Raw genomic sequence first — 12,532 nt, 5'->3', positions numbered from 1 at the left:
ACAGAGGCCAGATATGGCTTCATTTTCTCTCAGCCGCTGTTTGCCCGTCGACACCGCTCTCTTTCGAAGGCCTCTGATGTCCACAACTGAGGACAGTTCCTCCCCAGGGTCAGTGGTTCCCCAAGGGATCTGTTAGTTTTTCCAGCCTGTCTCAACTCTCCTGATAGATCTGTTCTATTTGCTGGTGCCCCTGGCTTCTTATCCTGCAGCTGTTGCCTTGGCGTTTCCTTTCTCTCACGGTTCCCGACCTGCCCTGTGTCTGGAGACCATCCCTGTCTCCGGCCACACTGCTGGCTCCTGTCATTCCCTGGCGGCTCCCACAGGGCAGCCCTGATACTCACCTTTGCACAAGGGACTTAACCACGCCTCACAGATGAAGGGATACTCAACATCAACGGCCCCTTGACTTCTAAGGGCTATGGTTGGTTTTCTTCTACAGGAAAAAGGGGGTCTATGTCCGCCATATGTGGACCATCCATTCACCCAGTAGATGCAAAAGACATTTGACAATCTGTCTCTCCGCCTTGTGAAATGCAACACAGGTACAGAAAAGTGCGTCCAATATCAATGTACAGACCTAGAAGGAATTATTACGAAGCAGCCTGTGTAAACCATGGTCAAGCATGAGAATCCTCCCCGCACTTTTAAAGTCCCCCGAACGCCTCCCTGCCATAACCTCCTCTCCCACCAACCAGAGGTAACGGCTCTTTGATTTGTACAGTCAGGATTCCCTTCATTTTTCTAAAAATATCCCATCCATCAGGGATTCCACGTCAGCATCCCCTAACAGGACATCTTAGCTTTACCTGTTTCGAACTTTACATAAACAAAGCCATACAGTATGTATTCTTTCAGGCCCGGCTTCTTTTGCTCAGTGGCATGTTTGGGAAAGTCCCTGTGCTTTCGAGCCTGTGTCCACGTTTTTGCCTCTGTCTGGTACCCTGCTGTATCAATACACTGATGGAGTCTTGCATCCTACTGCTGAGAGCGATTTGACCGGCTTCCAGTTTGAGGCTAGTACAAACATTCCTGCCATCAGCATTCTTGTACCTGTCCCGGAGTGCACACCTGCAAGGATTTCTTGCAGGTACATGCCTGGGAGTGAGACAGGGAGTCACGGGGCATGGAGATCATCCACGTGCAGCTAATGTGAAATCGTTCGTGAAGTTTCAGATGTGCCCCTCCCCCCCAGTGTTCCACATCTTTGCCAAAATTAAGTGTTATAAATCTTTAGTAAATATTTGACTTTTCATTGGGTGTTTTGTCACTGCGATTTTAATTTGCCTTCCCCTGGTTATGCTTTTCCCTCTCTTACTAGAAGGTCCTAGGGCAGATGACCCCTGGTCAGGGTCTAACATGTTTCTCAAGGGCACAGAAAGGTGAATTCTAAGTTGTTGGAGTTTCTTGTTTCCAGGTGATACTGAACTGCTTCCTATACAGCAAATGGCAAGCAAGAGCTCTGAGGAGGTGTCGCCTTCTATCAGCTGGACTGAAATAATTCTTGCTTCGCAAAAGCCTCATCATTGTTGTAAAGTTTTGCAGGGATTGCTTCTCTCTTTTCTGTAAGCAAACCCAAACCAGTTGTGAATGTCACAACTTTCTGTCCAGAAGGCCTAGCCTTCTCCTCTCTGGAGCTTTTCACAAAAGTTGCTGCTCCATTTTGAAAAGACCACCTTTGCTGTGCACACCTGAATTTAATCACAGCTTTGTAACCTAGTTTTAAACAGGTGAAAAATCAACAACAACAATAAAATAGGGAGAGACTTGGGGAAGCTAAGAAATGGAAAAAGATAGCAATGGATGGACGGAAATAAGGAATCTCTAATGGTTAAATTCATAGTCACTCCGATCAAATGTAAATAAATGGAAGGACATGTTCTTCCTGGAAAAGAGACCACAAAGGAGACACATCAGCTGAAGGTCAGATTGTAGCTTAAAGCAGGGATTAGACTAACTTTCCATAGTTCAAAGGCTTCGAGCTGGGACTATGGGAAATTCCCTGAAGGTAGGTTTCATGTGAACAGACTGTTCTAGCAAGTAGAACTTGTCAACAAGAGCCGGAGCTCTGAGTCCCTGAGTGAGTTCCAGAAAAGGCTAGAAATCCTACAGGGACAGAGCATTAGAAGAGATCTTGTTCTAGATGGTTTCTATCCCTTCCAACATTCAGGCTCTATATTTCCTTCCAGTTGTGGTGGGAAAGAAGATAATTTTTGAAAGAATATATGATGGGCAAAAAAGACCCTGGACCGGGAGTGGGGAGCAGCTGAATAATCTCTCCCAATCTCAGCAATTTCAACCATACAAAAGAAATGATATTTGGCCTGTCCACACAATGGGTTGCTCTAATATCATAAAAGAGTGTGTGCAACGTTGCTTTATAATCTCTAAAGGTGCTATGCAAACTGTAAGTTATCATACAGAGTGAAGTAAGTCAGAAAGAGGAAAACAAATACCGTATGCTAACACATATATATGGAATCTAAAAAAATATATATGGTTCTGAAGAACCTATGGGCAGGACAGGAATAAAGACACAGACGTAGAGAATGGACTTGAGGACACGGGGAGGGGGAAAGGTAAGCTGGGACGAAGCGAGAGAGTGGCATGGACATATATACACTACCAAACGTAAAACAGATTGCTAGTGGGAAGCAGCTGCATAGCACAGGGAGATCAGCTCGTGCTTTGTGACCACCTAGAGCGGTGGGATAAGAGGGTGGGAGGGAGGGAGACACAAGGGGGAGGAGACATGGGGATATAAATATATGTATAACTGATTCACTTTGTTATAAAGCAGAAACTAACACAACATCGTAAAGCAATTATATTCCGATAAATATGTTAAAAAAAAAAAGAGTGGGGAATCTTAAAAAATATACACACAATTTACCAAGTCATAGGGAGAAGACCCAAAAAAATCCCATTATGGAAAGTGTATCAGGATTTGATTTGGTCAGATACACAGAAATTTCTGGGAAACTCATATTCAACCAGAAAATCCTTGGTCTTCTGTTATAAATAATTATAGTTTTTATAAAAATGTGTTAATTCTTTTTTTTCCTGAGCATAGAGATTCTAGTCCACAATTGAATCCTTTTGTAAGAAGGAGAGAATTTTGGCTTGAAGAGCATTAACTCTCATTTTCCAAAAATGTAGAATTAGAAGGTATAGAAAAATGACCTAATGTATATAGAGTCAAGAACAGACCCTAGACGTTGCATTTCAGCCTCAAGTGCTAGAATCGTAGGAGACGGTTAGTCCAGCTGGCTCAAGTTCAGCTGGGTTCCCATTAGTAGAGGTTTCACTCCATGTTGCTTATATGCCACCAAAATCACAAAAGGAGAAAAGACAACCCACAGAATGGGAGACAATATTTGCAAACGATGCAACTGACCAGGGCTTCATGTCCAAAATATACAAACAGCTCGTGCAACTCAACAACAACAACAAAAAACCCAAACAACCCAAAATCAGAAAAAGAGAATTATTTGAAGTAAAACTGTATGTTGCCTAATAGGGGATGTGAAAAAAAGAGGAAAATCTTATTTTTCAAACACCATTATCATGAAGAAAAGCAATTGGCCCTAGTTTCTCCCCATGCTTGAGACCCAATCACAGCTGGTACATTGACAACCAGGTCTTGTGGCTGGCCTCTGGCCAGCAATTCCTTTTTATTGTCACCGACGAGTAACACCAGCCTGGAAACCAGAACACCCTTGGCACCGTGGTTATTACAGCGTGGTTACTTTCCCTTCATAGCTAAGAAAGTCAAGCTACCAAGGCGACTGTGCCCACAGAGCTCCCACCCAACCAGTCTGCACTCTGCTCAACAGTGGCGCAAGCACTGACCTCTGGGAAGTGGTTGCATCACACGTGTGTGGGAACACTTTCCCCACCCTCCCAGGAGCGACAGGGATAAAGGGGAATTCTGACCGGTTCTGTCCAGCTCCGACCTCTCAGCTCAGTGTGTGCATGTGTCCTATGAGGCCTGGGACATGCTCTTTCTTGAGTTCTAAGCTGTGGGTCCTGTTAATCCAATAGAACCGGCTCCAAGAAACCAAAGGAGGTCACAAAAGTCTCCTCCTCACTGAACTTATTTTAAAGGAATGAAAGGAAAAGACAACAATGACCTGGGATTAATTTATTTACCTCCCGAAATAAAAACGGTACTGAAATGGTAGTTATTGAACTGTGATGTCGTGATTTATAACAAATACACAGTTCGGTCTGCAGCCACGGTTCACCGCTCCCAAAGCCTTGGGATGTCCAGAGCTGTAAGAGCCACAGGGCGTCTTCTGTCATAATATTTGGTCTTTTGTCCTGAAATCATTTCAGAGCCTTAAACTGAGATGAGTATCTTGTTATTCATAACACGCCCCTTTAAATGACATCTGAGTTCCCTGTTAACAAGGTGACCTTAGGGAATCCCCTAAGGATGGGGCTGGTTTCCAGGAGAACCAACCACGATTAGAGGGTTGGAACTCTCATTCCCACCCTCTGATCTCGGGGGAGAAGACAGAAGCTAGAGATTGAATCAGTGGTTGGCGGCTGACGATTTAATCAAGGCTGCCTATGTAATGGAGCCCCCGTAAAAACCCCAAAGGATGGGGTGTGTGGAGGGCTTCCGGGTTGGTGAAGCAGGACACGCCAGGGCTGGCGGCACCCCAAACTCCCCAGGGACAGAAGCTCCTGTATCTGTGACCCTTCCAGACCGGGCCCTGTGCAACTCTTCATGCGGCTCATTTATATTTTAACATCCTTTGTCATAAACCAGTTATCCAATAAGTAAACTGGTTTCCTGAGTTCTGTGAACCATGCTAGCAAATTAATGGAACCCAAGGAGGGGTCCTGGGAACCTCCGATCTCTAGCCGATCTTTCCCAAGCAGCTAGACTCGAGGTGTCGTCTGAAGTGGAAGCAGCCTTGTGACCGAGTCCTTTACCTGTGGGATCGGACGCTCTCTGCAGATGGATGGGGTTGGGACTGAGCTGAATTATAGGACACCCAGCTGGTGCGAGACAACTGCCTAGTGGCGCTAGAAAAAAAACACACGTGGCGACCACTAAAGTTGAGCACGAGCTTCAATTTCATTGTAGTTTTTTTTGTTTTTGTTTGTTTGTTTTTGCGGTACGCGGGCCTCCCACTGTCGTGGCCTTTCCCGTTGCGGAGCACAGGCTCCAGACGCGCAGGCTCAGCGGCCACGGCTCACGGGTCCAGCCGCTCCGCGGCATGTGGGATCCTCCCGGACCGGGGCACGAACCCGCGTCCCCTGCATCGGCAGGCGGATCCCCAACCACTGCGCCACCAGGGAAGCCCTCATTGTAGTTTTAAGTGGAAAATACACTATGTGTGGAATTCTCTCTCCTCTTATCGGACACATTAGAGCTTGAAGAAGTTCTTAAAAGAAAGAAAAGCACAACCAGAACCATGGGCTTGCTCATAAAAGCCGTCATCCTGAGCTCAGAAATGAACACCTGTCCATTCACGCATCCACCTGGGGCTCCCCATGCCCAGCTCCTGCGGGTGAACGAAGATGCTAGTGTTTTGGAAACATACCACACCTCTTAGGAATAATTCAGGGAGTTCAAAATCCAAATTAGCGACCAGGACAGATCAGAGAAGGGAGGGAAATCATCGAGGCATAGGAAAAGGCCAACTTAGGGTATTTACATGTCCCAACAGGAAGACCCAGCGATCCATCCAGTGAAGACTTGCACAGGACTCTGGAAAAGCAGGACTGCCCTATCTATGCTCTACAGTTCTACTCAAGACACCTTATAAAAGATCCTGACCTAACCATCCATTTCTGGGTTAGGACTTCCTCCTGGAAATCTTAGCACCTTAAATCCTGTAAGAGGTGTGTGAAATGATACCTGCTTCAGGCTTTTTTCTGCACAGGTGGGACTAATCAGCATTTCAAGAGGAGTCCGGTGATGGGGTTGATGATTTTATGAACGGACATGAACAACTAGGAAGTAGAGAAGTCTCTAAGTAGATGTCACACCCCTGGGATGCACAGGGATAACTCTTGAAAACCATGACCTCCGAAGTAATTTTGGAACCCATTTCAAGAAGGCAAATCCCGTCCAATATACACGCCCAAAAGCTCACATTTAGAACTATCACCATGGCTTTTATGTCACCAGGTTGCCCATCGCTGTAAGGAAGCGGGGTCATGTTTCCAATTACCTTCAGATAGAGGAAAAACACTGCCTTTCTAAAGGATGTGCCCCTAAAAGTCATTTCACAAGTGTGTGTCCCTGTTCCCAAGGAAGGTCAACAGCGGGGGGGTCTGTGTCCCACACAAGTTCCTATAACTAACTCATCTATAAACCTCAAAGCCTTTCCTCTGCTCACCGGGCTTATTATAAGCGGGGCATCAACACGAGAAGGTCATCCTGTTTAGTAGAACTGAATCAGTAAAGTACCCAGAGGGCCTGAAAGCCAGCTCTCACTGTGGGTGGTTCCTCTCCGGGGTTTCTATCCAACACAGGAAGGGGAAGTAAGATTGCAGAAGATCCCAGGCTCGTGGTATCACAGATATATCCAGTCAGTGATCAGAGCGCTACCATCAGTGGCCACAGGAAAAACATCAGCTTTCCCTACATGAGAAACTCATCCCCAGGCTGCAACTTTCATCTAAAAGCAACACCCACCAACCACGAAGATTCTCAGGCATCCCTGTGGCCTGCAGACCTCTGACCCTCAGCTTCCACTTTCTGAACCTCCTCTGACACAACTCTGGTCACCAAGGGCCTGGCCATCCTCCTTCACCCACCATCTGCTTGCAGGGCCACCAAAACATACCAAGGAAGCGGGACGCTGTCACCTAGGGTATAGGGCAGTCCCCCGAGACTCTGATTTTTTAAATAACCTTTACTCAGTCTCCAGGAAGCAACCCCATATCTGGGAAACGCTCAGATGGACAGAGTGAGGGAACTGAGCATGAAGTAATATCCTCTGGATAATCAAATTTTCCACTGACCCTAGAACCTACTGCAAGAGGATAAGCCTCTCTCAAATAGCCCATTTAATTCAAACAACAGTTTAATAAGTAGGATATCAACACAGTCATAAAGGAAGATTGGGTTGAAACAAATGCAAGTCATCCCCCATATGAATTTTCAAATGTAGATTTTATGAAAATACAGCGATTTGAAAAAACAATTTCTGTTCTGAGAGACTGGAAAAATCTCGGTCATTTTCTAGGTGTGTTAAATCGCAGATGGAACGTGGCTTAGTTCTCACAATATCAGAAATAAAGTTTATGAAAAAGACTCTTCTCAAGAATGAAAATAGAAGTTGTGAATGATTCCACCCGTGTTATTTCTTTTACTCATTTATTATGCCAAAATGAGAGAGTTTACCAGGGAGGCTGCCTTCTCTGAATCGGCTGCCAGGAGTCATAAACTTCTCAAGCAACATGTGAGGAATAAAACGTTCACTGAGATTTTCGGAAAATAGATTTTTCAATTAAGGGTTACAGCAGGGCAAAGACAAGCCACGCGCTATTGTCACAGTTCTCGGGAACAAGAGACCACAGGTCCAGACCACATGGTCACACATGGGAACGTGAGTGGAGACTGGAATGAAAAGCAATTTCCATTCCTGGCTGTAAGGGGACGTGGCACCTCTCCCATCACTCTGGCAGGACCAAGTGTCTCCCTTTTACACATCAAACCTCAGATGTGGGTCCAGAGAGCTCCAAGGGCCCTGCATGGAGATGGAGTCTGTGTCCATGTCTCTGTGTGTCTGTTGATGCATCAACACTGCATATACGGCACGTTCCACCCCTTTTCACAGCAGTCAGATATGCAGCCGCTCAACCGTCAGTAATGGGAGGAAGTCATCCTCGCGCTCGTGGGGAATGTAAAGTATCACCTGAACTCCAGTCAGGCGGCGAGTGCGAAGAATTTGCCCGTCATTGAGTCCAACAGAGGCTGCGATTCGCCAGTCTTCCAAAACAGCTGATGAAAAATTAGGGCTCAGTAAGTCTCCAAACAACGATTTAAGTGCGGCGTGATCACTCAGGTAAAGCTGCGTGCATTTAGCCGGAATGTGACATTTCAGAAAAGGTACAAAGCCAACTGCAGAGCAATAATTATCAATTTAAGAACTGATGCAACGTTGAAAAGTTGAGTGAGTCTGTGTCGCATTTTTCTCTTAGGCCAACAAACAGATGAGTCTAAAAACCTAACTGGTGGCTGTAGACTTATCTAGACTCAGTTCAACCTGCTCTGATTACACTTATAAAAAGCAGACACAGAGGAGGGTGACAGCCTGATTCACCGTTTGAGTGAAAATGAGATCAGTGTTCTTCTCACTCTTTATTTTCTGCAATGAACGCAGAAAGCGGGTAGTGGGAGGGAAGATCTTAAAAGTTTTTAATGACGATGTCGTATACAGATGTTGCTATGTCACAACGTACCATCTAACTTATGAGAAGAAACACTTACTGGACAATAGACTTAGGTGAAGAATCAATCAAGCATCGTTATTATTAACAGGAGAACAAATCTGAATCCTCTCTCTCCCCTCAGTCCTAAATGTGTACGTTTCACTAGCACATTATGGCACAATGTATGAGAGGAATTACGGGTGTGGGTGGGAATTTAATTGGAAAACATTACTCCATACGCGTTTCTGCCCTGTTTATACATGAAATTACGCGGAACAGCCCGACGTCTAAAAAGGGAGTGGGAAAATTAGGGACACAGGTGTATTTCCACAGACAATTAGGTAAGCCACTCGGAGAACCCAGACTGATGAAGGAAGGCTCTGGAATGACTGGCCTGTCGTCTGCGTGGGGAGGGGGGTCGGGGGCGTTCTACACAATAGTCCCTTTAATACGGTTACCGCGCTCCTCAGGCCAGAAGCCAAGCTCCAAGCGGATGGCAGTCCTTCCTCCGGCAGGCAACAGGTGTCTTGCCGTGGGTGTGGTTAAGTCGGCTGGGTACTGGTTCAATTCGAATACATTTTCCACTTCCCGTCTCTTTTTGTTGAAAGCAAGACCTCGAAATGGCTCACCGGCTGAGTTCTCCCAAACACACCTCTGCTCCCCGCCCCCCATCGCCTGCACCCAACCCACCTCGTAACCAGCTGCAGACCCTGGACCTGAAGGAGTCCCTGCATTTCCAGCGGTACCTTCATAGCCGCACGCCAACCCCTACCTCCCCGCCCTTGCTTCACAACAAAGTACCGCCGGGCGAGTAGCGTGAAAACAGGGGCCCTCCTCCGAAGCATCCCACAGCAACCCGGAAAGGGTTAAAGCGTCAGCCAAATAAACACGCTCAGGCACACACACAGTTTCCAGAGAACAAGATGGCAACCTCCTCGTCCTCGACCCCCTCAGCCCCCGGCACGGGCTCGGGATGAGGACGGCAGGAGCGCCAAAGCGGCGCGGTGCCCGGGACAGGAAGGGGGTCGGCGAGGGACGCGGGACGCCGGGGTCCTCGAGTTAGCAAAGTTGTCAAGGCGCAATGCCCCCTGGCCCGCCGCCCTGAGCCTCCCACCGATCCGAGGTCCCCGGCGGCGCACGGTCCTCCTCGGGGAGCGATGTGCCATTATTACGCTCGCTGGCAGAGTCGGCCTTTCGGGAGAGTCGTTGTTGTCATACCCGGGAGCAGGGCCCCGCCCGGCCGGCCGGCGGTCGCGGGGGCAGCCGCCGGAACAGAGCGACAGGCGTCCGCCCCGAGTGAGCCACAGGCTTTGCGGACCCTACCAGGTCCCGGGCTCGGGAACTCGCGGCCCCGAGGCCGGCGCGGGCATCCCGGCCCCGCGGTCCTCCCCTGGCCTCGGCGACCTCGCTCTCCGCGTGTCTCCCGGGGGTCTGCCGCGCACTGGGACAGACGCGCAGTCGGCGAGGGCCGGTCCGCCTCCCCTTGCCCACCTCGCGCACCCCCGCCCGTGGCCCAAGACACCGAGCCACCTGCCCAAAGCACAGGGACCCAGAGCTGCAAAGTTGTAATTTGGAAGCGAACGCCTGATCCTTCGTAGCTGGGCGGCCGCCGCTGCGGGTAGGGGGGATTCAGGTGGGAAATGGTGGCGGCACCGCCGCGCTCCGCACGGGGGTCGCGGTCCTTCCCGGGGGTGCGGGACTCGCCCCCCGTCCCCGATCCCCCCTGCAGGTCCTCCCGGCCCCCGCGCGCCTCACCAGCACTCACCATCACGTTCCCTTGCATTTTAGCCGTCTTAATCATCGCCTTTTCCTTCATTTTGCCCCAAGTCTGAACCCGACTTCTGGCCCAGAGAAGAGTAACTTAATCCATTGTCTCGGTGATGATTAAAGTAGAGACTGGACCGGCCGAGGACTGGGTGGAGTTGGCTTTCGCAGGAAAAAAAAAAATTCTTCCAGCGCTTCGGCTTCCCCCTCCGCCACCCTGCCCCTCTCCTCTCCCCGGCGGATCACAATAGCAATCAACTCTTTTCGGCCGCCGCGGAGATAGAAAAATACACAGCCGGAGAGCAGGGTGAGATCCTGTTTCAACAAACACCGGGCGCCGGGAGCGGGAGCGCGGGGAAGAGGCTGAGAGCCGCGGGGCCAGCTAGACAGCCTGCGTGTCCTGCTGGCTGGCCGGCCAGCCGCGCTCTGCCAGCGACAGCTAGGAGACGCGCGGGGCGCACGCGGGGGCACTGGGCCGCGCGGCCGGCTGGGGGGATGCTCTGCGGGCAGCGCCGGGTGCCGCCGGCGCCGCACTGGTCCCTAAGGGCGGGGACCCCGGCGAGGCGGCGGCGACGACAGGGCGCGCGGGCCCCTGTGTGTGTATCTGTGTGTGTGTGTGTGTGTGTGTGTGTGTGTGCGCGCGCGCGCGCGTACACACACCGGCTGTTCAGCCCGAACCCGGCTGGACCAGGAAGTCTCGGGCTGCATCAAGGTTAGGCGCGCCGAAAGGTCTGTGTAGAGCCGGGAGCCCCTCCAAGCACCCTCTCCTGGGGTACACGCCCCCTCCCCGCGGGCCGGGTGTGCGCGAAGCACACACGCTTGGTTTTTACGAACAGGCACCGCCGCGATGTCCGCGGGTAGAGCCGCCGCCTCCCGCCTAGCGTGAACGCTGGATCTGCTGCGACTATCTCCTGTCTGCGCCCCCGGGAGGGGAGGGAGAGGCCAGGCAGAGTCGGGCGCCGCCTAGCACCGTCGGCTGCAAGGGTGGAGAAGCCGAGCAGGGTGAAGCGGAGGGCTCATAAATAATGTTGTTTAGGGTTACCATGGGACATACGTTGCGTCTCCATGGTTGCACTCTGGGTCTGCATCCGAATCTGCCGCCGCGGCTGGTCCACGGCATGGGGTTCCTTGCTGGGTAGCAGCACTCCCGGCACCCGCTGGCCCGGCCGCTCTGCGCCCGCACACCTGGCTTCCCAGGCTCCACCTTCCCCCCAGGCCTCTGCCCCAGCTGCGGCCCCTAAAGCGTCTTTGTTTCTTCGGACCTGATCCCACGCTCTTCTCACAGCCCACCCCGCACCAAGGGGTCTGCCTGGCCCCGGAGCCCAAACCCCGGCTCTGAGCCCCCACCCAACCTCCACCCCAAGCGGCGGGTTGCCCAGTGATCGCGCCCAGTGTTCCCTGATCACCACCCCCAGGGCGCTCGTGGACGGTTGAATCTTTCACACCCGCGGGTTAGCTCCCTGGACCACACAGGGACGCGCGCTCCCGAGAGCGCGCACGCAGAAGGTGGCCAAATTCAAACGCTGACCAACCCAAGCCGCCGGGAAGAGCGCACAGAGGATGCTCCGCACGCCGCGGCTTTCCTCTACCGAGGACCAGACCACCGCCAAAACCGGACTGGAGCTGTTTCAACCGACATCAGCACATCAGCCTTGAACTCACTGTCGTGTGTGTGTTTGTACGTCCTCGCCTGGGGGGCAGTGGCGGGAAGGAGAGGCTAGGAGCGGTTTGAGAAGCCTTTCCATTTTTTTACATTCACAAAAAATCGCATGTAAGAATGAATAAGAGGCCAGTTTCCAACCCACACTCAAGCAGAAAATTCTGAGCGATTGCAACAGTAATTATATGTAAATTATCCAAAATGCCTTCATATATTAAACATTATATATATAAGCATTATATATATATACACACATATATGGTAGGTATATATAAGCACACGCAAGCAGCAGGTGAAAAATACTTGTAACTAATGATTTGGCTTAAGAAGTAAGTGGAAGAAATAGGTGAAACAAAGCTAATGGAAAAGCAGCTTTTAAAGGAACGTGGATTAGGATTTGCCTGGAAAGTGGCAGGCACAACTCTATTCTTTTTTTTTTTTTTTTTTTTTTTGCAGTACGCGGGCCTCTCACTGCTGTGGCCTCTCCCGTTGCGGAGCACAGGCTCCGGACACGCAGGCTCAGCGGCCATGGCTCACGGGCCCAGCCGCTCCGCGGCATGTGGGATCCTCCCGGACCGGGGCACGAACCCGTGTCCCCCGAATCGGCAGGCGGACTCTCAACGACTGCGCTACTAGGGAAGCCCAACACTATTCATGTTTTTAGGTTTAAGAAGCACTTTCCTATGTTAGGATTCTTAATGACAGCCTTCT

General features: G+C 50.5%; 1 protein-coding gene across 3 annotated transcripts in view; it reads right to left on the bottom strand.

Annotated features, from left to right (window-relative positions):
* The window catches only part of DPP6 (dipeptidyl peptidase like 6), a 1,023,012-nt gene that overhangs the window by 920,746 nt on the left and 89,734 nt on the right, over positions 1 to 12,532 (bottom strand). Inside the window, exon 1 of one of the 3 annotated variants that reach the window (XM_067747537.1) lies at positions 10,163 to 10,567. The exons of the other annotated variants lie outside the window; for them this stretch is intronic. Within the exon in view, the coding sequence (XP_067603638.1) occupies positions 10,163 to 10,213 (51 nt within the window). The 5' untranslated portion in view covers positions 10,214 to 10,567. Of the gene's footprint in view, positions 1 to 10,162; positions 10,568 to 12,532 lie in introns of those variants that run through there. 3 annotated transcript variants of the gene reach the window in all.

The sequence above is a fragment of the Pseudorca crassidens genome, chromosome 8 (assembly GCF_039906515.1).
Source record: "Pseudorca crassidens isolate mPseCra1 chromosome 8, mPseCra1.hap1, whole genome shotgun sequence".
In the NCBI taxonomy this organism is placed as follows: domain Eukaryota; kingdom Metazoa; phylum Chordata; class Mammalia; order Artiodactyla; family Delphinidae; genus Pseudorca; species Pseudorca crassidens.
Note: the sequence above shows the minus strand (reverse complement) of the source record. Positions and strands in the feature narration are given on the sequence as shown.